Source organism: Gopherus evgoodei, chromosome 23, assembly GCF_007399415.2.
Source record: "Gopherus evgoodei ecotype Sinaloan lineage chromosome 23, rGopEvg1_v1.p, whole genome shotgun sequence".
NCBI classification, from domain to species: Eukaryota; Metazoa; Chordata; order Testudines; family Testudinidae; genus Gopherus; species Gopherus evgoodei.
This window is the reverse complement of record NC_044344.1, coordinates 3,580,395-3,606,533: the sequence shown is the minus strand read 5'-3', so window position 1 is coordinate 3,606,533 and position 26,139 is coordinate 3,580,395. Positions and strand designations below refer to the sequence as shown.

The following is a 26,139-nucleotide window of genomic DNA, read 5'->3' as shown; positions in this document are numbered from 1 at the left end:
GAAAAAAACAATTGATTTTTCCCCTTGTTTTGGGTCAGTCGAAAACGTTCCCTCGGCTCAGGTCGAAGAGCTTGGTGTAGATTTCAACCTTTCTTCTAGAAACGTCTTTGCAGTAAAACGAGCTTTACAGTTGGGACTGAAAAGTTGTTTTGTGCCTGGAAAACTGAATTTTTCCTTTGGCAAATGTCAGCGTTCTGAAGCCCCGAACGTTTGGTTGCTTTGTTTTTCCTCAACATTATTTTCAAGCTGGGAAATTCGTTGCGCCCGACCCTGTCTTGCTAACTGCCATTTTTCTGATGACAAAACTATTCACTGAACAAGTCCCAAGCAGCTCTAATCGCTGCCCCTGCTGTCCAGCTGGGGAAACTGAGGCATAGGTCAGCTAACTGCCTTGCCTTAACTCAGCAGCAGAAGCAGAATAAAACCCAGGTCTTCTGACTCCCAGCCTAATGCTTTATCTACTGGACAACATCCAGTGCCTGGTTGCCCCACTGGGCAATGCTGTCCATTAGAAACCATTTGCTTCTGGGGGGCATCTCCACAGCTGGGCGGTGAAAGGGTTAAGACTGGACGTGGGTGGCTTTGTTTGAACTCCCCGCCCCCGCCAGTTGGCTCCCCACGAGGGCTCATTAAGCTAGCCCTCTGCCCCCCTGCCCAGGGAGATTAATAATTCAGGCTGACTCCAGAGAGCCAGTAATAACTTGTCTCTCCCCTCCCTCCCTCCCTCCTCCTCTTCTCTCCCTCTGCCTCTCCCCTCCCGTCTCCACCACTCACTGTGCAGCGGGGATGGAGCTGGGCTCAGGAGCTGTCTAACTCTGCTGGGGGACGGGGTGCAGACTCACTCGCTGAGGAGCAGAGGAAGAGACCCTGCTGGGCTGGAAGAAGTGGGGGGCACAGAACCCCGTTCTCCCTGCACTCAGTTCAGGGGGAGAGCGAGACGTGGACTTGGAGACTCCGCTGGGAAGTGGGAGAGAGCGACGGTGCAATGGACCCCAAGGACCGCAAGAAGATCCAGTTCTCCGTCCCGGCGCCCCCCGGCCAGCTGGACCCCAGGGCAGTGGACATGGTAAGGGGAGCATGTCGGGACTGGGGGGTGACGGGGCAGGGGGCAGTGACACAGTGGAGAAATGCTGGGTTCTAGGGCTGGCGCCTGCTTGCTAGGTCACACACGCACCCCCGTGCAAACAGGCACATGCTCCTAGACAGTCCCTTACAGGTCCAGTCACACACACAGGTGTGGAGACACAATTCACACACCTGGTCACCCAGCTGCTCGGTACATTCCTCCCTGCGCACACTCGCCTAGCCCTTCGCACACACCCAGCCCTCCTGCACACCCACCCGCAAAACCAGTGCAAACAAACTCACGCCCCAGGCCACGTCTGTGCACCCCAGGTTCGTACCCCCAGCTGTGCATGCACTAAAATGCACAGTGGTCTGTGCACCCTGCATCTCTCACACCCCCAGCCAGCCAGGACACTGGCACACCAAACAACCCTCCATCTAAAAAAAATAAAAAATCAAAGCCTGCTCAGGTACGCACCCTGCCGTGACACACCCAAGCCCAGCGCACATTCACATGCACACGCGTCCTTCACGCGCACATGCCAACAAGCAGCGGGCGGGATCCACTGCTGGTGTGAATCAGTGTGGCTATATTGACATCAGTGGGGCTGATTTACGCCAGCTGAGCATCAGACCCTATCTACCGAATGACCCCCGAACCCGCTTTCTGAGCACAGCCCCAAGAAAGCACCATGCCCCCACCCGGGCCTTCCCTGCTCAGCCCTAACTCCACTTCCTGTCCTAGAGCCGGTCAGCAGGCTGAGGCATCTGGGCATTAAAGGGCTGGAATTTCATAAAAGGCACCGTAGTCCCTTAGCAGCCAGGAGGGCAGAACCTGAGCTCTTTGCAGAACCATGCCCCTGGAGCGAGAATAGCCGTTCGGGGGCTGGCCAGTCACCACGCAGGGTTAAATCCGGTGCTGGCCAGTCACCACGCAGGGTTAAATCCGGTGCTGGCCAGTCACCACACAGGGTTAAATCTGAGGGTGAGTTGTGTTTGTCAAGCCCAGGTGCCTCCAGACAGGCAGCACTGAGGACTGGATTTGCTGAATCCAGATGCGACTTGGGTCCGGGCCCCACGAGCCCCCAGCAAAGAGCAGAAGGGTCGGGTGTCAGATCAAAGTTCCCCCTGTCTTGGGGGGCCTCCTGCCTGCCTGCCTGAGCTAGGTGGCTTCCGAGTTCCAGGCTGGGTCAGGTGAGATTACAGACGGTGCATGCCAGGCAGGGCGCTGGAACGACTTGTAGAGTGTGGAGGGTGAGGGGGAGGTGCTGAGAGCCACTGAACCAAACTGTAACCCCTGGATATAATGGAATCCACTTCAAGCCAGGGAGTGCGGCAGCCGCACCCCCGCCCCAGTCCCTCTCGTTCCGGCACCTATGATGCCAGATGCAATTTCACAAGCGAACCCGGGTTCCGCTCGCACTGGTGATCCTCATGAATTGCAAGTCTAACCAATATGCTCCCCCTTCCAGCCACATAACCGGCCCAGTGCCAATGTGTTCCTGGAGAGGAGCGTGACCTCAGGGTTATCAGTCAGAGATTAAACCTGGTTTCCGTTCCAGGCGTGGAAGTAGTTTGACTCCTACATTTGGGGGGGCAGCTCCAGTCAGGCCAATGGCCCGTCAAGTTACCATCTCATGGAAGTTGGATGCCCCATGTGACCTGAGTTCAGGGGCCTCCATCTGGCGGACCTGGGTCCATGTGACAAATCGCACCAATTGGCCTCTGCTAGCAGCCTCAACAGGGAGGCCAAAGGGCTGTGGAGCCCGATTTCCCTTTCCTTCACATGCGGGCGCCAGCCAGATGAGGGATGAGGCTGCCATGTTGGCCCCAGCAGCTTGCCCTGATGCTGCCCCACCTGTGCCCCCAGAATGGCCCGAACTGCCCCCCTGTAAGATGCGCTCAGCTTTGATCTCACTTCCTCCAGGTGCTTGGCCTCACCAGCCTGGTATCTGAGAGAGCCGATCTCATCCCGCTGGGCTGGACTGACCAGCCCCTGCAGCTGGACTGTCTGCCCCATCCTCTCCTACTACCTCCTCACGAGGGAGGCCCTGGGCTTAGATGCTTCCCTACTTAATAAACCAAGGATGAGGAGAACTTGGTACATCCCCAGGCCTGAGCCCTCCCATCTCACACTCACGTACACACGCTAGATCGTGTACCTACACACTGATACACAACGCCAACACACACACACAGCGCCCATCTCACACACAATCACTTACACCCCAATACATACCAAGGCACACACCACTCAGCCACTTCTCCACAAAGCCAACTCACGCGCACACACAAAGTCACTTACACACAGATACACAAAACTAACACCCCAACTCACACACCCGACACCCATGTAAAATCAATGCACACACTAGATCTCTCTCTCTCTCTCTCGCACACCTCCCCACAAGGGTGTTAGGATTGTCAGGCAGCCTGGCCAGCCCCAGGCATTCCAAAACCACAAGTCAAAGTCCCCCCAGAATATCACAAGATATGCTAAAAAATCATGAGTTTTTTTAAACTAAATAAACTGGGGGTTCTTTTTATTCGCCTGCCGGTTTCTGGGACTTCACCTGCGTCACGTTTCCCTGCTTTCCCCAGCAGCCCTGGGGGGTGGGGGGCCTGCAAACGTCCTTATTTTTAAAAATTGAAATCGGAGATGTTTGTGATTCCAAGGGCCAGGGCTGTCCAATGTCGAGAGATAAAATCGCGAGCGCTGGCTGCTCTGTCATCTTCAAAGGGCTCCCAGAGGATGTGCGATGTGCAGCAATGTCTGGTGTGGCAGGGCTGGAAACCTTCTCCTACCCCTTGGAGAATCCCCATTGGCTGTAGCTGTTGCAGGGCTTATAACCTGTAGAGGGTATATATGTGCAAGTCCAATGCTGCCCAGTAGAGGGCGGTGATGATACGTACATTGTAAGGGTTTGGCTGCAGCTTTTTGGTGTAGCCAGGCGGTGGACTAGACTAGAAGCTGCCTGGCTTAGGGCGCTGGGTTAGAGGGCCAGTGGGGGGCTGGAGAGGGCATGTGATGGTGAAGGGTTACCTGAGGGGTGCAGGATTTTATTATTGGTATTACCGTAGCACCCGGGAGTTCAAGTCCTGGTCCAGGGTCCTGTTGCGCTAGGTGCTGTACAAACACACAATAAACAGATCGCCTCTGCCCCCAAGAAGCTGGCAAGCGAAGCATAACACAAGAGATGGGGTCAGACAGGGGAGCGCCAGAAAACAACGAGACAATATTGATCAGCGTGATCGGCTGGGATATCCGGGCCCCTGCGGCCTAATTGTTACCGTGCTCTTTGTAGGCATCGGCACCAAGGATGTCAGAGGCTGAGCATCCCACTGCCCCGGTGCCATGTCCTGGGGACCACAACAACGGCTCTGATGGGGGGTGGGTAGTGGAGGCCGGGGAAACCTGTTCCCTGTAGGCCAGAATGAAGCCAGGTGGAGGGGGAGAGGGAGCAAGGAGTCATCACCTCTCCTCACCCCCACCCCAAATGGTGATGTTCAAATCGTTCTCTTCCCCCGTTTAGATCCGCCGCCGGAGGCCCACGCCTGCCATGCTCTTCCAGATGTCGGAGCACTCGTCCCCAGGTGAGTCTGCTCTGGGCGGGGGTCGTGGCCTCCGTCCCAGTCGGGGCGGGACACGGCACAGAATGTGCGGGAGGCCAGGCAGAGGGAGATCTCCATAGAGGCAGCGTCTCAGCCACCATCAGGGCCCTCATCAGCCTTTCTGGAGAGGAAGAAAGGGCAGGGGGGAGCCAAGTCACAGCTGGTGGTGGCTGGGCCTGGGGGTGGGGAGGCTCTTGTGGCCATCGCCAGCTAGCTGAAGTGCGCCAGGGCAGCAAGGCGGGCGACCCCTTGCCGGGGAGAAGAGGGATTGGGATTGAAGCCTGAGGACTCCCCACCCCAATACCCTTTCCTGGTCTCAGGGGATCCCCCTCCCCTCCCAGCCTGGAGAGCAAATGCCAGACTGAGAGGCCTGGAGGGATGCCCGAGGTGGTTCTCGGTGCACAGCAGAGCGGGTCTAGCTCTGGCCTGCTATGGCCTGGCGCTGCGGCCCATGGTGGTGCTGCCAGGTGACTCTCTCCCCATTTGGGCACCTCCCTGCCTGGCGATCTCGCTGCAGCCTTGCCTGAGGCTGGCATGGGGGCTGGGGTGAGCACCTGGCCTTGGGGCCCTGAACCGAAGAGGCATTTGCCTTCCGTTCTCAGCAGCTCTGGCCCCAAGCACTCTGGAACTGGGCCCCTCTCTGACCAGGAGTGGGTGCCCCCTGCAGCCGTCCCACTCCCCTGGCTTGTGTCTTGATTCTCTTTTTCTTCTTCCCTCCTCTCGCCCGCCCTCTTCCTCGTGCAGAAGAGGATTATTCCCCATACCAGGTCAGTGACGGGGCCCTGCACGGAGGGAATGGGGAGGATTGGCTGGGTGAATGGAGACGCAGTAAAATGGCCAACCCAGGCTCTGACCTGTATCGGCAGCCCCAGGAGCCCCCTCCATCGGCGTCAGTTGGGAGGGTGCAGGCAGTGGCAACACGAATGCTACAAAGCCCCTTCCTCCAGTGGTGTGACTGGCTCAGAACAGGCACAAACGTGGCCTCCGGGGCATGACCCATCCCCAGACAGACTCATCCTAGTTCACCCATTGGTGGAAAAACCTGCTACCCTGGCATTGCCCGAGCTTGGGCGTGGGGCTCGGGGCATGGGACACGGAGAGGCTAAGGATCAGAATAGCAGAGGGATGGCAGGTCAGGCACGTGCGGCATTGGCAGAGCTGTGCATTGGACTAGTGGGGGACCATAGGTCAGGATGGAGGGGCATTGGCAGGGGAAGCTTGCGCTGGTCACATATAGCTGCTGCTTTCGGTCGCTACCTATCAGGAGCCCTGCAAGTCACCGCGGTTATTCTGCATTGATTAAGGGATAAAATGTCAGGGCGCCCCCGGCCCATGGCCTTGGGTCTTTTCCTTGCCCTTGTGAAGCCAGCATGACAGTGATAGATTGCACGGTGCAAAGTTACCTTGGAAGTTCCCAAACAACTTGAGCGTCCGCAAAGCCCAGCTCAATCCCCATGCTCCAGGAGCTTGGAGCCAGAGATTATCTCTGCCCATATTTTCCATGATTGCTCCTTGATCTCGAATGAAATTAAATTCCTTAATGCATGGCAAAGTGCTAAGCTGTAATGGGAGGTGAAGAAGTGAACAGGAGCCAGGAATTTGAAGCTTAGGAACCGGTTCAGGGTTTGGCTGCTCTTCAAGCCCCCCCGCCTCCCTATGATGCAGAGAACTCACAGTTCGTTACTGTAGAGGATTTGCGACTTATCTCGTCATTGCCACATACTTTCGCCACCTTGCAGTGTACTAACAAAGCCAGCCCCTGGCTGGCAGCCACGGACCGTGCCATATGGAACCTTTCACCTCCGTGTGGCCAGTTCAAATCCTGCCCCAGCTTGGTATTGACGGTGAATGAAACTTGTAACCATCTGATGGGTGTTTGACAACGTGTGTGTCATGAACGCTCTGGGCCTCAGCCCAGCCCCACCATAGCAAGTGGCACTAACTGGTCTGTCTGAGGAGGGATATCCCACAACCTGCTCTCAGACACAGTCCACTCACATGAGTTAGAATCCAAACTCACCCAGCCTCCCCCAAGCACCATCCCCACTCCGTGGAGTCTGGGGAATTGACAGTGAAACAAAGTTCACTTCAAACCCCTTTTCCTCAGGGCTGGCAGCTCCTAGGGCTCCTCCTCCAGGAAGTCTCAGCCCACCCTCTAGATCCTCTCTCTCCAGAAAGCCTCTCCCACCCAGGTGGAGTAAGGAGCCAGTTGCTTCCTGGAGTGAGCAGAACTGTGCTCCGGTCTGACACACACTGGCAGTGCAGTGACCGCACCGTCCCTGTTCTGTGCAGAGAGGCCCTCAGATCCTCAAAGATGTTTAGGTGCCAAACTCCCAGTGATGTCAGGGATAGTTAAATACCTTTGCAGTGTTGCCGGTGTATCAGTCCCAGAATATGAGAAAGATGAGATTGGGGAGGGAATATCTGTTATTGGACCAGCTTCTGTTGGTGAGAGAGGAGCTTTCATGCCACATCGAGCTCTCCTTCAGGCCGGGGGAAGGCACTCCCAGAGCGTCACAGCTAGATACAAGATGGAACAGGCTGTTAAACATAAGGAGTTACCACGTTGCCTGAAGTGGGCAACTACCACCTCTGCAGTCTTTGAGGAACTGGACTTCTGTCTAGGCTGGTGAAACCAGTGCTTTTCGCCAGCCTCAAATGTGGCTGGGTCACCTGGGTGGCTGCTTGACTTGTTGTCCCAGCCCTGAGCTTGGCCCTCCATTCGTAGGCCCATGTTCACTGGAGACTCTTGATTTCTTTGCTCTGGTACTGTTGACAATCCATTCTCCTCCCTTCCAGAGAACGCTGGGCGAGGGCCACCTGCTTAAAACAAAGAGGACCACCCCGTGTGTCTACACGCCTCCCTCTCTTAAAGGTACATGTGCTTTCATTTCATCCTTTGCAAAAAGAAAGCCTGGGAGCAGCAGTGAAATTCACCCCTGTGCCGAAAGACAGTGCAAAGTCTATGCATCACCTATGTCCCACTTCACCCACAAGGTCTATGTATCACTCAAGTCCTGCTCCATCCCCATGGGATGCGTGGCCTTTTCACTGCCCTCTGCACAGCAGCGTGTTCCATCTTCACTCACTCACCTCCTTGTTGATAGACACCTTACTGGTCTTCCATCAGCTTGGGGGCAGTGAAACTTAGCTGGTCAGTTTCTCTTCCTGCTTCTAGTCAGTTTCACAATTCCCTGCAGCGAGTTTCGGTTTCCAAAAGCTACAAGGAAAAGTTCAAATCCTTAAAGGCCACAAAGTCCTTTGGATCATAACTTTGGGGCTTCAGCTGCTGCAGAGCTGGGGGAGCTGGTACATTGTTTATTACCCCCATACCCCTATTAAAAATAGCCAGTGTGTTTTATTTTAAATGCTTCAGAGCTGAGTGGTGGTAATTGTGCAGCACTTTAAAAATGCTAAAAGCTCTGCAGAGATCAAATAAGCCCAGCAGCAGCCAGAAGAGGAAGCAAAATAATTCCATCCTTGTTCTACAGGTAGGGAAACTGAGGCACAGAGAGGGGCAGTGACTTGCACTAGGGCCACACAGCAAGTCTGTGGCTCAGCTGGGCTTGGAATAGGGAGATCCTGGCTGCCAGACCCTTGTTCATTCCACTAGTCCCGGCTCCCTCTTTACAGAGGCTTTGTGTTAAAAAAAGACAGAGTTTTAGACCCAGAATGTGTTCCCTCGCAATTCTGACAGTTATATGGTCCGATCTTGGGGGTTAAAGAGCTGTGCTTTTCTCTCTGGGTTTGCCTATGGCCAAGTTGTCTTCATCAGCAAAAGACCTTTGTTGCCTTTTGTGAGCAATGGGCCAGCATATATTTTGTGCTTGCTGATATCCCACTTAAGCTTCTTTTGAAGTCGTTAAATGGGACTTAGATGGTACATGAGGTTTGGGAAGGACCCTCTCCGCCGAGGTGAATGTCCCTCGCTCCCTCCCAAGTTCTTTCCCATTATTATATTACAGGAGCTTGTGGAGGCCAACGGGATTGAGCCCCGTTGTGCTAAGCTCTGTACAAACACCTCTGACTGATTTCAGTGGAGTTAACAGGCTTGGCCCTGTTTTTCTCAGCAAGTGTCCCTATCGGAGCTGTCAGCTGTTGCCAGGTGAGAGAGTGTAATGTACCAACCCCACACCAAACCCAAATCTCTCATTAGCACCTTTTGAGCTGAACGAGCATCACTGGGAAAATCAGAGGGCCCGGTTCTCCTCTCTCCTTTTCCCAGTGTAAATCAGGAGCGACGTGTCTGGAGCGGGTGGAGTTACACCAATGTCAGAGCGAGATGAATACAGCCCAGCGTGTTTACTGACATGATCTATTTAAAGCCCTAATTTGACGTTGTGTGTGCGTTCGACAATCTGTCTGTGCTGCAGACGCTGCCAGGTATTTAAGAGTTTACTGCCCCGCAGGGATCTCGTTGCAGGGTGCGTGGTGATGGGGCTGCCTCAACAGGCGGAGAGATCCAGAGAGAGGGTCCTCGCTGCTCCTAGCTCATCCCTTCTGACTGCCGCCCTGGGGATCTCAGTGTGCAGGGCAGACAGCCTGGAGTTCAGGCTCACCCCTACTCCCACGTTACAGACAGGGAAACCGAGGCCTGGAGCGGGGCCATGAATTGGTGGATAGTGGGGATGAGGAGTGGATTTAGGCAACACATTTCTTGCTTGGCTGCTTCTCCCTCTCCCACACATACACAATCACCCAGTTTCACTCCTGCACACTCATACGCACACACACACTGTGTCTCTCTCTCATGCACACACATACACACACTGCGTCAAGCTCACACATACGTGCACACACGCTCTGTACCATACATATCAATTTCCCATCAGCTGCTTGCTCCCACGTAATCCGCACTCACCTATTGTTCTCACCTGTCTCTGTCACATCTCGGGTTCTGTGAAATCTGCCAGGACTCGGGCTCTGCTCTCCCTCCCCCGTGTTCCCTCCCAGCCCCCTGCTTTGTTCTGTTGCTGCCTCTGAAGGCACGTTGCCTCCCGCATGGCAGCAAGAGAGGGAAGGACCCAGATGGTGCTGGGGGGCTGCGTTACCTGCTGGAGCTGAGGCCTATGAGGCTATAGAGGGGTGTGTAATTTGTGGGAAGCAAGGGGGAAATCATGCCCCGGGTCGATATCGCTCACAAAATGGGCATCCCAGAGGGAGCATGGCTAGAGAAGGGCCCAGCCTGGATGCTCCTGGGCCAGCAAAGGCCACACAGCTTGGAAAAACCCCAAAGCGCCTTGGGCTCATACCCTCAGCTGATGTGAACCAGTGCGGCTCTGGCGCAGGGGTGCCCGTTCACACCAGTGGAGGATCTAGCCCCGAATCTGGCTTTGTTTCAGCTCCACATGGTGAAATCCATCAAGGCCAGGACCAAGTCTCTCACACCCAAGATTTCTCTGGGACTTAAATGCTGTGTGCGTCATGGGGCACATCTACACTGCAGTCTGAGCCCCGGTCAGCTGACTCACAGGGTTTGGGCTGCAGGCCTGAAAATAGCCAGGGGGACATGCAGGCTTGGGCAGAAGCCCAGGCCCTGGGAGCCGTCTCGTACAGCAGTTTTACTGCCCTGCAGCCCAGGCCTGTGTCAGCTGACTTGGGCCAGCTGTGGCCCTGCCATGGGTCTTTTCCTGCTGTGCAGATGGACCTAAGAAGTCACAGGATTCATCAGAGTTTAAGGCCAGAAGGGACAATGGGCTCCTGTAGTTTGGCCCCTTGTAAATTTCACCCAGTTACCCCCATGCCAAGCCCAGGGAACTGTTATTCCCCCCACCCCCCGGGAAGTTTTACACCCTTGTGCCTTTAAAATGACCCACCCAAGGGCCAGTTCTTCAGCTTCCTATGGCGTCTGTGATCTGGAAGCCCCGTGCCCCATGAATAGTCCCCTTTCCACGGCCAGTGCTGGGAGCAGGACAGGGTAGACAGGGGCTGGAGGGGGTATGACCAGGGTGTTCCCATGCTCCGTTCCTCTGGGTGGCTCTGATGCCCATGGGCCATGGGGGCTCAAGGCCCCTCTAACTCTGTCCAGGGCCAGAGCAGGCCCCAGGCCTAGAGAGGTGAATCGCTCTCTCCCTTCGGTCCCTGTGCCATTGCTGGGGTGAATCAGGGCCCAAGGGTCAGTGGAATGAAGAGAGGGTCAATATTGCCCAGCCCTTAGTACAGCAGGGGCTGGAACAGTCTGTTCCAGCCTGGCCTCAGGGCATCCCAGCCAGTGTTGGGGAGCCCCGAGCGTCGGCCATGCCGATCGCTGGCCCTCTGGCCGCTGATCCGGCCGCTCTGGCTTTGCTCCTGCCTCTTGGCTCCAATGCAGGCACTGGCTGGTTTCAAGGCCGGCCGGAGAGGGAGGCCCGGCAGGCTCCTTTGTGCTGCCTTCAAGGCTAGAGGAGGGTGCTTCCCTCCCTCCCTTTGCCATCACTCTATCTCTCTCCCTGAGCTTATCACTAAGTTCTCTGGCTCCTCTGCCAACCTCCCGCACTCCCCTTCCGTGCATTGGCAGCAGCTCAGGCAGCTGGGCTGGGTGCAGGGTTAGCTGCCTCAGAGCCAGTGGAGGCTGAAGTGTGGCCCGGGGGGGAGGGCACGCTCTGGCACAGCCTCCCTCTCCTCTAATCCAGGAGGGAGGCAGCAGGGCCCCGCTCGCCATTCTCCCTGCCATCAGTCCTGCTTTACTGGTGGAACACGCTAACCGGCGTGTTAAAGGGACAGTGGCTTCAGGTCGCACTCTGCCCAGGCCCAGCTGGGATTTGGCCTCCTGGTTCCCGCTGCCTCAGTTCCTAGGATCAAGAGGGTTGAGACACCTACACTGACCTGCCCAGGATAGAACCCAGGCCCCCCTGCTCTAACCACTGGACCATACTCCCTCTCAGAGCCAGGAATAGAAGCCAGTTGGGGCCCCCAATCCTGTGATCCAGCCACTAGACTATATTCCCTCTCTCTGCCAGGAACAGAACTCAGCCATCCTGACTGCCGGGAGGCCCCTGCTCTAACCAATGCACCCCGCTTCCTCCTGCAGTTACAAACCAAGAAACGTGACTCCCTATCTCCTGCTGTAATCAACAGCCAGGAAGAGACCCCAGGAGTCCTGCCTCCCTGTCCCCCCCTTTATCCCAAACCCATATTTCCCCTCGGCTCAAAGATGTGACAGCTCTTGTATTTCACACCACTGTTTCTGAGTGCCCGTAACCACCTCTTTCCAGCCCTGTGAACCCAGCCCCTTAGCTCCCACAAAGCAAATGTTTCCTCGTTCTTCAGCCTGGGCAGGGATGTAGATCTCAGCAAGGAATGGGACCCGCCTTGTTTGGGGAAATAAAACCAATCCGCGAGACAGAGACAAGAGTCCACTGTTGACAGTGGCTTGTTACCTGGTGGTGTTTATAGCCACCTCTGCTTCCTGCCCGTGACCCAACACACCCCCTCTACTGCATCTAGCCCTAATCCCCTTATTTTTCATCCCTGAAATATACATTTCAATTGCCTTTTTTTTTACAAAAGGCCCCAAATCTGAGCTACGTAGCAAGTTCCGTCGTCCCCCCACCTCCCCAAATCGGGTCCGATTTCCCCACCTGCTATGTTCTCAGCAGAGCCGACAAGAGGGGGGAGGAAGCCGGTACAAATTACCGGGGCCCGGCAGTATGGAAGGGGGGCTGGGGCCCGGCTTCCCCAGCTTCGTCGGCCCTGTTTAGCCAGCCCGCCATTGCTGGGGGGCCCGGAAACTTTTTTTCACCTGGGCCCAAACCCGCTCTTGGCGGCCCTGGTTCTCAGCAGCCCCAATTTTCAGCTGAGCTCAGCTCGCATTGAGGCGTCTAAGTAAGGACTCGCCCCCTCACTGTGACACCACGGCTGGGTTTTCAGGTCAATGGTGATCTCCAGCCTGGAAGGGCAGGTGCTGGCTTGGACAGGGTGGAAATTCCGTGCTGTTCGAACCGTCTCAAGGTCACTGATAAAGCACCCAGGGTTTCTAGGGACGGGGTGTGGAGGAGCAGGCTGCAGAGGCTTTGCCTATGCTGCAGTTGGGAGCGGATCACCCAGCTCACGTAAGCAGACTCGTGCTAGCAGTGGGGCCATTCCGGCTCGGGTTCTCAAGCCGAGGGGGTCGGGGGGCTCGAAAGCCCGGGCACCTGCCTGAGCCAGAAGATCCATTCACCACGCTAGTGCGAGTCTGCCTGGGCCAGGAGGCTGGTTCCCAGCTGCAATGTGAACATTACCTGAAGCTAGGGCAGTATGAGCTGAGCTCTATAGCCTAGGGTCACCCAGCCAGGGCTGCCCAGAAGGGGGGCAAGTGGGGAAATTTGCCCCAGGCCCCGCAGGGGCCCCCATAAGAATATAGTATTCTATAGTATTGAAACTTTTTTTTATGGAAGGGGCCCCCGAAATTGCTTTGCCCCAGGCCCCCTGAATCCTCTGGGTGGCCCTGCACCCAGCTGCAAACTCCCCTGGCTGGGAAGTCAGTGGCCGGCGCTGGTCCCGCGGGAAGCCAGATTTCATGAAGGCTGCCACGCTGCTTGGAACCCTTTTGAGCTGCCTCTGTACCGCAGCAAGGGCGAGCAGGTAGGATGGTCCCCACTTCGTCCCATGGTAGTGAAGGGAAGGAGGTGGATGAAGACCCAGACCCAGTCAGCATGTCCAGTGATCAAACCGCTGGGGCAGAGCCGGATTCATTTGAGGGAGGGAGGGTTTTGCCCCGTGTGCTTTGTCTGTTTCACTGGCCGTGAAGCTAATTCCTCTTGTCCACTGGGGTGTGAGCGGCAGCGTGATCTGCTGACAGGACAATCATCCTGGTGGGAGCTGGCGCCGTATTAAATTCCAGGCTGCTTCCCCACTTCACTTCCTGGCCAGGTATTCCACTCTGGCTCGTTTGATGCTTCATGAGATCCCGTGGAGCCCTTCAAAGAGGGGCACTAGGGGTATGTCTACAGTGGGGGTCTCATCTCCCAGGCTCCAGACAGAGCCCAAACATCTCCACTGCAATTTGATAGCCTCACAGCCCGAGCCCCGCAAGCCCAGATCAGCTGACCCGGGCTCTGAGGCTGGGTGCTGCTGTGGGGTTTTGAACGCAGTAAGTGTACTGTGGACATCGGACATCTGACCTCTGAGCTTTCATACGATCCCCAGGCAGGCTGGGGGAAGGTCATGGGAAGCTGCAGCATTGCGTTGTACTCTGAAGCTGTGTGTCTGCAATCTGCTGGCCGGTCCGTTAGCAGGCTAGACGTGTCTGTCTGCAGCGCACGCACGCACACACACACACACAAGCGTATGCAGGCACTGACATTTGCTGTCATAGGGCTGCCCTGTGTACTGCACTGAGCCGGCGTACCCAGAGGTTTGCCAGGAATGGGTTTCCAGGCACATGTGCAGATTGGTTCAGCAGAGGGCTGATTTGTGCAGGCTTGGTGGGTCTCTACCATGCAACCAGGCTTCGCTGCTCCCAGGAGAAGATTGCCTCCTCCACTGGGTCCGGGGAGAACCAAGGGCATCCAGAAAGCAGCTCCGCAAACACGCCCAGAGCACAGGGGGATCAGAGCTCAGGCACTGGCTCTTCTCTGAAGGCGCCATCAGCACCTGCCGAGACTATCACTGCCCTGCAATGACAAACCCATGCCCGTGGGCCTGTGCTTACTAGCCACCCACAATAGCCAAGCAGTGTTCACATGTCACAGCACTTACAAGCAACCCTGTAACAAACAGGCCGGCATGCACACGGGATGGAGGGGAAAAACTGGTCAGGAAACAAACTTTAGGTTCACAGGTGGTGTTACTGTAACACCAGTGATGTGAAGAATACATTGGTAATGTCCTTTATAGAGCTCAGACTTGATAACATTCTCGCAGCAATTGAAATCAGGTTTAACTCCTCTGAAATCAGTGTGTAAACTTGGGAATAAAACTGATACGAGTGAAAGAAGAATCTGGTCTGTGTGGAGTTCTGAGAGAAAGGTGAAGTGGTTAGAAGACAGGCCTGGGAGCCAGGACTCCTGGGTTCTGTTCCAGCTCTAGCCACTGACTGGGTTTGATCTCAGGTAAGTGACTTCCTCGCTCTGTGCCTCAGTTTCCCCCCATCTGTGCAGCAGGGATAACACTGACCTGCTGTGAGGGAGGGAGGCTGTGAATGTCATCTGGGGGTTGTGAAGCGCTCTGCGATCCTACAGTATAATACACCCAGAGAGCTGGCTAGTGGGGTGTGGCTCCCATCTCTCGGATCCCTCCGCACTCTACCACTTAGTGCCGGAGACCACAGAGGCTGGGTCGCCTGGAACCTGCACTGGCTGGACCCGGCTCCCACTGGCACAAGTTGGCTCTCCCTCCCTCCTTGTGCATTCCAGCCATGCAGCGCATTGTGCAGTCACACCTGGAGGCCGGCAGCGGCCTGGAGGACGAGGAGGCTGCCGAGCAGGAGGACAGCTCCGAAGGGGAGGCCGAGGATGACAAGTCCTGTGACCCAGACGACATTGACTCCGAGATCCCCGGCCCGTGTGAACTGGAGAGCAGCGGCGCTCCTGGTAAGAGACATGCAGTATAAATAGCCACTTGGGGGGAGGCAGGGGGCAGAAGCAGCTGGTGCCCAAAGGTAGTGGTGTTGGGCTGCAGGTGCAGGCAGGCGCCCCGGGACTCGGCCCCACCAGGTTCCCTGCTCTGGGTCTGCACATCCTGCAGCACCCAAAATTCCCCCTTTGGGGCAGCTAGTTGTCCTGCCTCCCAGTGGCAGCAGTTGGTACTGCAACTTGCCGTACATCAATGTAACACAGCAGTGCCATTGCCTGGGAAGAGGGGTAATGGAAAACCAGAGGGGAAGCTCAGGTCGTTAGATCTTCCCTCAGGAGGGGAGCCAAGGGCCGTGCAATGCAGCGTGATCATGTCCTACAAGGACAGATCTGGGAGCCAGGCAGACGAGCGTCTAGTCCTGGATCCCGTAAGGTTGGCGTTGTGTTTCCAACAGCCCCGGGAGAATGGTCCTTCGCAAATCATGCAGCCAAGAAACTTAGCCAATGGCTGGCAGCTACTGCAGCTGTCCCTTCACTGCCAGGCTGGGACTCAGGAGAGGTGTTTTCCAGCTGATCTTGGGAACTTGCTCTGGGCCTCAGTTTCTCCATGTGGGCACAGTGCTAGACGCCAGCACAAATCACAGCTCTCTAGCTAGAAGGGTTGTTCCATTCGGTATCACGGCGATGGGAATCGCTGCTTTCTTCCCTGTGCTGAGTCCATCCCTGGGGTGCCTCGCGAAGCCTGAGGAGCCGTCCCTGAACGGGAGAGCGGGACAAGTCCACGATTTAGGCTCAGCGGGAGCTCCGGGATGGCTCGTCCCGCTCCTGGCTGCCAGAGTTGGCGGAGAGTTCGTATCTGTTCTCCAGCTCAAAGGGTGGCTCAGCAGTTCCCAGGGCATCCTGCTGGCCTTGCTCTGCTGAGATTCCTCTTTTAAAGAAAGAGGTTTCCAAGCCCGGTGTCCTGGAGCAGTGGATCCCTGTGCAGGGCTCAGCTGTTTAGGTTCCCTGGATGCTCAGATACTCCGAGGATGAGCACCACCAGACTCCAGCAGATGGGGCTTGCTTGGCCATTTATGGGAAGCAGGGCGTGTGGGGGGGGTTCTGACCTCTCTGAGCCCTGGAAGGAAGTGATGTGGGGGACAGGAGAGCCGTTGGGAAGGAAATTCCTGCTCATTTGCTTTAATCCAGGGCAGTTTTCCCTGGATCCGAGTCTGGCGGTCAAGGAGTTTGGAAGCAGGTGGGAGGCTGCCAGCATAGCAAGATTCTATTTAAAGGCCTCAGTATTCCTCCACTCCCCCCCCCCCCCGCCTTCCTTGGATCCCACTCACCAGGGGCCCGCTGCGCATACTAAAATATCCCTTCATTTAGCGCCTTTGCTGCTAGGGAGAAACCTGTAAATATTTCCCACCGCCATCACGCATATGCTCCCTCCCTGGTACAATGAGCCGCCAGTCACCTAGGAAACCATCCCTGTTGCTTGGCACGAAGGAGCGGTGAGCCTGGTGCCTTGGCATTCAGTCAGAGACACACACCCACCCCAACCCATCCACCTGCTTTCCCTGCACTGTTGGGGGATGGCAAGATTCCCCCCTCCAATTAAATTCAGGGTGGTGGGAATCGGGGACGTTTATCTTGGCACTTTGGCACCTCAGCTCCCTTCCACTCTGGGCCACGAGAGCTGGGAAAGGCTGGTTGGGGTTAGTTAAGTTCTTTGTTTCTTTTATCGTCCTGGGCTCCCACCCCACCGCTCCATCAAAGCTGCTCCATTCAGAAGCACACCCCCCTCTGCTATCCCAGCCTGGGGCTCCCCCCCTCCACAGCTCTGTCCATGCCCCTCAGTCCTGCCCCGCAGCCCCCTCCCCTTCCAATCCTGGGCTCCCCACACACACCGAGCACTGCCAACACAATGGTAGTGAAATCTATTTGGGAATCTGTAATGTGCCCCTCTCCCAAGCACCTGAGTGTCCATTGCAGATTTGTGTCCCAGGAGCAGTTAAAAGCCCCGGTCAGGATCGGGGACTCATGAGGCAAGGCCCTGCACCAACACTTGGGAAAACTTGGCACCTGTCCCAACTCCCAGCAAACTTACAGTCTAAGAGAACAAGTCAGGTATGAAGTCGAGGGAGTGGCTGGGGGAGGGAAAGATATAATCAGACAGATACAATCTTATAGACATCAATACCTTTGCAATTAGCAATAGCCAGAGCACCAGCTGTCCCAATTTGCCCCTCCAGCCGTCGTCAATTGGCTGGTTTCTGATAGGCCACATGGTAGCAGCGGGGGCATCTGAAGGAAGGAAAGGTAGCAGCTGCAGAGAGTTCTCCCTGTGTTCTGTGATTTAGATCTATTACAGAGGTACCTAGAGGCCTCGGCAGCAATCAAGGACCCATGGTGCAGGGAATTGTACGGACCTATAGCGAGAAGCAGCCTCTGCCCCCCCCCCAGTTACTTACTGTCTAAATAGAGGAGGTAAAGGATGGGAGGGGAAACTGAGGCACAGAGTTGCCCTGAGGCCCCTGCCAGAACTCAGACTAGAGCACAGATCTCCTGAATCCAAACCCCCAGGCCTATCTACTAGACCGCCATGGCGTCATAAGGAATCTGGCCCAATGGGGCTGTATCCTGATCTGGTGTCAACGTTGTAGGGCTGAGAGGGGCAGCTGATCTCCAGGCCCCGTTCAGTCCTTGGCTGCTGTGCTGCGACTGAAGACAAAGGGGGATTAGCAGAGCCACCTGCAGCAGGGGGAGATTCTTCCCCAGCAGGGACACCTGTCTTATTTGCAACTGGGCCAAGACTTGCCAAGCTCACCCCACGAAACGGCCATCAGAGGGTAGCAAGAGCGATGGGGCGTTGGGGTAACAGAGAGTGGCTGAATTGGGCTGAAATAGCCGGTGATGGCGGAGTGGGGGAGGGACAGGATTTGTGCTCTGCAGACGGCGTGCCAGCCGCCCTGACCTTCGTTGGTCGCTCCCCAGATGGCTTATCTTGCTCCTGTATTCGTTCCAGGAGCCCAGGAGATGAAGGAGCTGCCTCTGGCACCTGAGGCCGCAGCAGCCCGTCCCAAGCCAGCTCTGCCAAAGCAGCACTCCGGTAAGGGAATGGCTCCCTCTTGTGAGAGGCCAGGGAAGAGGGATTGTACAAGACGTACCACGGAAAGAAAGAAAACGGTTCCAGCCAAATCTGGGGAAACAGCTGACGCTGCTTTTCACAGGCTCGCACCCCTTCCCGAGTGTGCACGCACACTCCCCGCCCTGCTGCTAAGCTCCAGAGGCGCCGGGAAGCTGGTGATTACAGCAGAGAGAAATTTTATCAGGATAGGAGGCACATGTCATCGCGGCGGGCGGCGTCTCTCACCTCGGGAAGCCGGGCCTGGGGTTTCACGCCTGCACTGGTGTCCAGGCTTCTTGCAAACACAACATCCAGAGGTTCTGGAGGGGGCGGCAAGGCAGGTGTGCAGGGGAGGAGGGCCAGGTGGAGCGTAGAAAGGTTGACACCACGGAACGCAGGCTGTTGAGCAAGTCTTGGAGACAGAGAGAACCGTGGTGTCCGTCTGCATCCAGCAGGCGTAATAAAGGAACCCCCTTAGCATTCAGTGCCCCAGAGTCCTCTCTCTTTCCTGCCACAACAGATCATTGATTTGGTTGGCACTGTTCTGTTTGGAAAGGGAGGTTGCCAAGAAAAAACTGGGGCCCAGAATCTGCTGTCAGATCCTCTGGGGCAAAACCAGAAAGACATGAACGGAGTCGCTCTGGATTTACACGGGGTAATTCACAACAGACGCTGGCCCCTGTGTATGGTAACAAAATCAGATTCTGATCTCATTTCCACCCATGTAAATCTGGAGTAACTCCAGTGAAGTCAATGGAATTTCTCCAGATTTATGCTGGTTTAACTGAGATCAGCATCTGGCCCGATGTTTCCTTCTCTGGGTCACAACAAACCCCTCTGAGGATTAGAATTGAAAGCATCAGAAACCAAAACCCTCAACCTTCAGTTTAGTCTTTGTGGCTAGTGCCATTTTAACTTTCGTTGCCATTTCTGGAGTGTGCTGGCTCAGAGCACACATGGACAGGGAGCAGCCCGCCCGGACTCCAGCAGCAAGGGACAAAACCCAGCTGTGCTCTTGGGTCATAGCTGCACTGCAATACTCTAGCCCTGGAGTCAGTAGCAGGCAGGCCCTAGTTAACAGGCCTTCACTGGTGGTGCTGCACTCCTGTGTGTGTTGCTAGGACTTCTCATGGAGGAAGAGCCCTTGGTTCTTTGCGTGCAGTGAGCTGGGCTGCTCTTGGATTCTTTGCCAGTCAGCTGTGGCGAGAATTGGTCTGTCCTGGGTGCATGAGGGGATTTGTGGGAAAGCACTGGAGGACAATAAGCACTCAAGTGGTTTGGCCAGTGTTAAACTAGAGCCCGGGGCTAACCCAGCCCCATCCTGGTCAGCTAGCCTGGGCTTAAAGCATCTCCAAACCCAAGTCCAAGAGGGTTGGTTGATGGGGAGAGGTTTGAGCTAAAATTGGATAAGAGCCTGGGTTAACTGCAGTGAAGATAGACCCACTTGGGCAACAGGATTTTGTGTGGACAGGAGAGGGCTCGGAGACAATGCCAGAGTTAACTCTGCAGTGATGACACCCTGGGTTTGCAAAACCTTCTTCAGCAGGAGTTTGCTTTGTGATTCTCAAACTGGAGGCAGTTCTATTCCGGGTCCCATTTTCCCTTCCCTCTCAGCCCCCAAAGCTGTGGGTGTGGAGGGGCTGGTGTAAACCATTGTTTTGGAGATTAGTCCCTCTCAGTTTTCTGGCTCTCCCAAACTAGCTAGTTCCCCTTGGAGTTGGGTTCTTCCCACTGCAGGGAAGCACGTTAACGCTACAAAGGGTGAGGGTGGTGGTTTCATTGACAGGGAAACAACAAAAGTTTGATCTCTCCCCATTCAAAGTGCAGGCAACACCTCTAGTTTTAGGGAAAGCTGAACACTGAGAGCGTAACTCACCTAGGGGGTGGTCTCATGCTGTGTGAAACCAACGGCAATGCCACAACCCACTTCCCCTGTTGGGGGAATCACTCAGAGGGCACCGGTATCCTCTAGCTCTCAGAGATGACTGTCCTAGCTCTGGATTCCTCCCAGCCTAGGGGACCTGATCTGTAAAGGAGTCCCTTCAGACTCAGACCAGTGTAAATCAGAGAATCACTCAGGATGTATCTGTGCTCTTCCCCAACCCCCTCACTCTGAGTCAGGGCTCTCACTGGGCATTTGATCGCCCCTAATACTGTGCTGCTCAGGATCTACCGTCCTTGATTTGTGCCTGGACACGGTAAGCATGTCCCACAGTTCAGCTTAGCTATGAGAGGGGAGCCCGTCCGTACCTCTGCAGGGCTGTTGCTCAGAGCACATCGAGTTGTGACATGTTTGGCCCGCTTGCCGATTTGTTTATCCCCTTTGTTGATATTTCCGATGGAGAATTCTGTGCAATGCGTCCTGTTTTTTCTCATTTGTTGCTGCCCACTGAAAAGCCCCGGGAAATGAGGCCAGAGCATTTGAACCCCGTATCTATCCAGCTGTCATCAAATCACACAAAAGGAAAGGTAATCTGCCGGCGTGATAGACAATGGCGAATCAATGGGGATTTGCTGCAGTGGGTGGGAGACCCAGCAATGTCTCCAGGGTTAAGGGTCAGCTACCATCTCCATTATGCTTTCAGAGGAGGCACCTACCTGGCCTGGCGCTAACCTGGGGGCCAGGCTTTATAAGCCCTGGTTTCGGTCTCCCTTTGCATTTTCCTTGTTTGGGTTTTGAAGCATCAAGGCTAAAATTAGCACCATTTTCAAGCCCCCAGCCCCAAGGCCAGGTGTCCACTACAAAGTCTTGTCAGACTAGCTAATGTTGTTCAGGGAGGTGGTCTTGCTCTAGCAACAGAGAAACGCCATCTGCTGGCACAAGCTGCGTCTACACCAGGGGGTTGCCAGGATGGCATTTGTAGTGTAGACAAGGCCTAATTTTCAGAGGACATAGATCACCCACAGCTCTCATCCATTTGTCCATCTGACCTCTTCTTCCTCAGCCAGCTGGGCCCCGGGCCAAGGTGTCTCCGAAATTGAGCTACCCCAAATAGGGTGACCAGACAGCAAGTGTGAACAATCAGGATGGGGGTGGGGGGTAATAGGACCCTATATAAGAAAAAGCTCCAAATATCAGGACTGGCCCTATAAAATTGGGCCATCTGGTCATCCTAATCCCAAATCAGTGGCTTTCTGTGGCTGAAAATTAATCAGGCTCCCAAAGGTATTTCATTAGCCTTCCCGGAGCGTCTAGACTGGTGGGCTGCCTGGGAGGAACTTTGGAGCCTTGAGTAGAAGAGACTAGGGGAGGGTCTTTCCAGAGGATCCTAATGTTAATTTTAGGGGAAGGAGGGCTTGGATCTGGATCTGCCCTGGGCTCGATCGATCATCAGGATTTCACTGATTCATGGTGACGTTTTAAAGCACTTGTCTGATTGTTGCATGAAGCCTGGACCCTCAGTGATGGGGGAGGGAGACTTCCATCATTTAACATGCGGGTGTTTACTCCCGGTAGGTGGCCAGAAAGTGTCCTTTGCTGGCGGGATAGCAGAGCTTGGGGATGAACTGAACTCGCTCACTGAATGGGAGAAACCTGAAGCTACTGAAGGAGAGGGGACCAAGGCCCAGGAACCAGATCCAGGACAGGACAGTCCTTCCCCAAGTGGTAACGTCATGAGCCTGAGGAGCAAGAATGGTGTGGGGGGTGTGTAGCAGGAGCAACGACAGAATGAATCAGTGCTGGATGCAGAGTCCATAAATAGAGCCAGTTAACGCAGAGCCCATTAACACTTCAGGGGTACCCGCTCCTTGGGCGGCTCTCAGGCAGCTTCACCACATTCATTAAAGAAGCCTCATCTAACCCACAACAGTGGGGTAGGCAAAGGAAAACGCAAGAGCCACATCCCCAGTGCTGAAATGCAGCCAGCTCTGGGGTGGAATGTGGCTACTGTTTTAACAGCGCATGGCAACTAACAGCTGGGAACACAAAGCGAAGGGGGAACCTGCATCCTGTTGAAACCGCATGGAGAAGCTTGGCTCTGCAGAAAGGCCTCCCCTGAGCTAGAGTTTGGCCACAACACTCTGGTTAACACCCAGACTCTCACAAAAAGAGCCACATGGCTCTTTTAATAGCTACAAGCTGGGATCCCTGCCCCGCCCCCCAGAGGCTCGCTTGGTGGGATCCATGGAATGGATATTCCCCCCCAATCATGCATCTGGATTGCAAACAGTAACTGCTTTGCAAATGACAGAGTGTTGGGTGGAAGCAAGGTCCTCCCATTAGATAAAGGGATGTCAGCCTAGGGCAGTTTGGAGAGCTGCTTTCATGATTATTGTCATCCCAGTAGTCTCTACGCATTAGGAACCGGGGCGCAGGCAGTCTGGCCCAATGGGAAGGACTCGGATCAGAAGTTGGGGGGTCAAGTCAGAGTCAGTAGTCAGACGACGAGCCAGGGTCAGTGCCGGGTCTGCTAGCCAACGGTCAGGAATGCAGCAAATGGGCAGTAGCCAGAGATGAGGCAAGGAGCAGGAGGACCCAAGGAGAAGGGCAGGAGTGAAGTGGGAATGGGCTGGAGGCAGATTACAGGAGATAGGCAAGAGCGGAATATGATGCAGCGGCAATGGAGAGCATGCAGAGTCACTCAGCCACCCACTCGGGTCACTTCCTGGCTGAAGCAGGGGGTGCACACCTTGGCCATTCCAACAGGACTTCCTGCGGGGCCTGACCTTCCAGGATTGGTGAGGTGATTCCATAGGGACAGTCCCTTGGTGGTGACAAGGGAGTGGCAGAGACCCAGGGTCCCCACAGCCCCAGGCTCTAAGGACCTGCACCTCAGAGCCATAAACTGACTCCTGTCAATCCAGGATCTTTGCACTAGGTAACATGCAAACAAATAACAGGTGATCCCTGCCTTGGGCAGCTCACAATCTACAGCTTCTGCATCTTTTTTTTTTCCTTTTCCCCTCCCCAGAACACAAGGAGCGGAGACACGTTGGCTTTGCAGAGAGACCTCCACGCTCCGTTAACGTAGAGAACTGCTCCGCCACCTCCCCGCTGGGAGGCACCAGTTAGCCTGGCTGGCGGAAGGAAGATGGAGGAAGCCGTCACAGAGGTGGAACGCACTCATCTTCCCGCTCCATGTTATGGATTCTCTTTTCTTAACGGCCTCGTTTACTTTATTCCCCCACACACACACACTTCCTTTCTCATCTTTCTGATTTTTCCCGTGACCTGCCAATGGATGACTTGTTTCTGTTAAGTGAATTTAGTGCTGGCGAAAGGTGGCAGCTGGACCAGATGTTTGAAAGCCTCTGCATGTCCATCTAGATGATAGAGATGGGCAAGTCCTCTTGCTGTAATCCATCCCAGGCCGGAGGCTAATGCAAGATTTCCCCTATTCTCCATTTACTAGTGCTCTGTCCTGTCCATCTAACAGTGCCAAACAATGGGGCTTCGGCCCCTTCCCTTAGGAGACAATCACACATCCCAGTACAGTACAGGGGGCAGCAATGCAAGCTTCCCCCATGCCTTCAACCCTAAAGAAAGGCCCTTCCTTTGGACAGTTCAGTCTTTTTGGTCCATTAGTCCTTGCCCTCTTTGCTTGAGCCTGCTATAAGTGGGATGGGGGGGGCAGTTAGTGTCAGCGATGGTGGTGCAGGGGAGGTGGAGACCTTGCCCAGCTTACTAGAGTTGTTCTAGCAAGAGCTGCCCTAGGATGTGGAATCCTGGCTTGTGTGGGAGGGTCTGTGGGTGCATGAACATGCAAAGCTGGGCAAGAATTCCTTCCTTCCAGCGGGGTGACGAACTGGTCTTTATCTCCCCTGGTTTGTATATTTCATTAAAGAAAACCGGCCCTGGGCTTCTCTGACAGACCACAGAGCAAGACAGGAGCAAACTCCAGCTCCGTGTGGCAGGGGGAAGCCCAGTGCGTCTAGGGGTGTGCTGACCAGAGGAGAAAGCTTGAAGATGATTCCACCCACTAGAGCATCGCCATGACTTTCAGTGGACCAGAGACTGGGTGTAGGGGCACCGAACGCAGGAGAGACAGGGCAGGTGGGATTACTTTAAAATTAAAATGTGAAATGGCACTGGACAATTGAATAGAGGTGGAGCCAAATCATTGTGTTGGTTCACCAGCCCTGGAGCCTGAAGTCCTCTAGTTTATATCCTAAGGCAGATAGGGTCAAGCTTCCCCCACCAACGTGCCTCAAGCTGGATCTGCAGGAAGGATCCTGGCTCGGATCCTCAGAGCTTTTGTAGGTGCCTAACTCCCCTTGAGTCCCTATCTCTAGCGAGGGAGAAGGCCTCCCACTCAATCCTCGACTCCTCTGCTGATGCTGCCTAGTAGAAGAGGCCAGTTTGTGACAGGGAGGGAGGATTTTTGTCATGTGGCCACTTATCTACTGGGACCTGAGCCAAGAACCCACTAACTTGTTTCACAGGAGCCACCGCACACCTTACAATGGCTAGCGGCTTGAGCTGGATTTGAACCAGACCCCTGGAGGGAACGTTAACATGGAAAATTCAGGAAACTCCTGTTTGCCAAATTCCAAATGCTGTTTTCCATGGTTATATCATCTCTAATGGGGACTGCGAGCAAGAGGCAGCTTCTTAGTTTAGTTTCAGTCTCTCTCTTTCCTTCTGTACCCTTTGGTCCTGTATTGAGCAATGCCCCTTCCATGCACCTCATTGCAGTAATAAAGCTTTGTAAATAAATCGTTGCAGCGTGTTTTATTGGGAGAGGGTAAAGGAGAAGTTGCTCAGATACGATGGGCCTGGCTAGTCCTCCTTCTGTCACCAAGTGCCCAGGAACAACTCCAAGGCCTCTCAACAGCAGGTTTGCCAGGGTACAGTAAGTGCATGAGGCTGGCACCTAACTATGGGGCTGGTGTAGTGGTTAATACCTCAATCCTGGTAAGCCGAAGACTCGGCTGCAACTCACAATCCCTTATGCTCCATAGAGTGCTAGGGCCTTGGAGAGCTGGTGACAGAGGGAGCGTGGGCTGGAGTCACTGCAGTGCCAGGTGGTTAAAAAGTAGGTTCTTGTCTGAGACTCAGAACAGTGGCTGTTAGGCTCTCTGTATAAGGATGGGAGAGGCAGGGGAAATAGAGTCAGGTACAGGATGGGCAGCAGCCGTGCAAGCTTCCTCGTACTGACCTGCCAGACTCCCCTCTCTGTGAAGGGGGCAGTCAGGATCCAGTCAGTCTTTGGCCTCTCTGCTCAGGCTTCCACCAAGAAGGTGGAGTGGTGGTGGGTTTTTGTGGTATGGAGCCACACCTGCTAGGTTCAGACAGTAACAACTTCCCACCCAAGCTGGGCCAGAGTAGAAGCAGTGACCGAGGTCTGAGGGTCTCTGTAATCCACCACCAGCCCCTGAATTCAGTTGGCCATTAAGTCCCATGACCCATATACTGTACTCAAGAGATGCCACTGAAATCAACAACTGTTAGGTGCCTAAATAGTTTTCAGGATCTGGGCCCTTGTCTGTTTTCTTGCCTCTGGAGGTTATTAGTCCAGCTAATCCCACCTCACTACACCTTATTGTGCTCCTCCCAGTCTGTGTTTTAAGTACACACACAGGTTTGGCTGCCCAACCCAGTGTCATCAAGTCACCTTTGTTTTTGTCCAGGGACTGGTTTTTGCTTTGGCTGGCATGGGAACTGCTCACAGCAAGGGCATTGTTGCTCAGGAGCAGCGTCTTGAGTGAAGCCAGCAATACCCTCGTTCCACCAATTGACTTCTCACAAGGAAATAAATAAAGTTGCCAAGATGCAGTGTCCTGGCACCTGTCCCACTGTGGACAAGGGCCAGTTTCATGTTATCAACAAATTCAATCTGCATTCTCCAGTCAACACAAGCCTGTTTCTTTTCCTGATCCCTTCCTGCAGGAAGGTGGCAGACTTGTAAGGGCTTGTTCTCAGCTGATCCAATGAGG

At 54.9% G+C, this 26,139-nt stretch overlaps 1 protein-coding gene across 1 annotated transcript; it reads left to right on the top strand.

Moving 5' to 3' along the window:
• Positions 1-737: 737 nt before the first annotated feature.
• Positions 738-24,919, top strand: PPP1R1B (protein phosphatase 1 regulatory inhibitor subunit 1B). The gene is made up of 9 exons (XM_030541560.1): positions 738-1,066; positions 4,599-4,659; positions 5,422-5,444; positions 7,477-7,552; positions 14,994-15,170; positions 18,160-18,243; positions 20,659-20,730; positions 21,719-21,868; positions 23,175-24,919. Exons 1-9 carry the CDS (start codon positions 986-988, stop codon positions 23,273-23,275), a joined length of 825 nt encoding a protein of 274 aa, XP_030397420.1. The 5' UTR covers positions 738-985; the 3' UTR covers positions 23,276-24,919.
• Positions 24,920-26,139: the final 1,220 nt, after the last annotated feature.

Coding starts and splice junctions, on each gene's coding strand:
- PPP1R1B (XM_030541560.1), top strand. CDS start 986: ATGGACCCCAAGGACCGCAAGAAGATCCAGTTCTCCGTCCCGGCGCCC. Junction 4,660..5,421: donor GTCGGAGCACTCGTCCCCAG/GTGAGTCTGCTC, acceptor TTCCTCGTGCAG/AAGAGGATTATTCCCCATAC. Junction 21,869..23,174: donor GGACAGTCCTTCCCCAAGTG/GTAACGTCATGA, acceptor TCCCCTCCCCAG/AACACAAGGAGCGGAGACAC.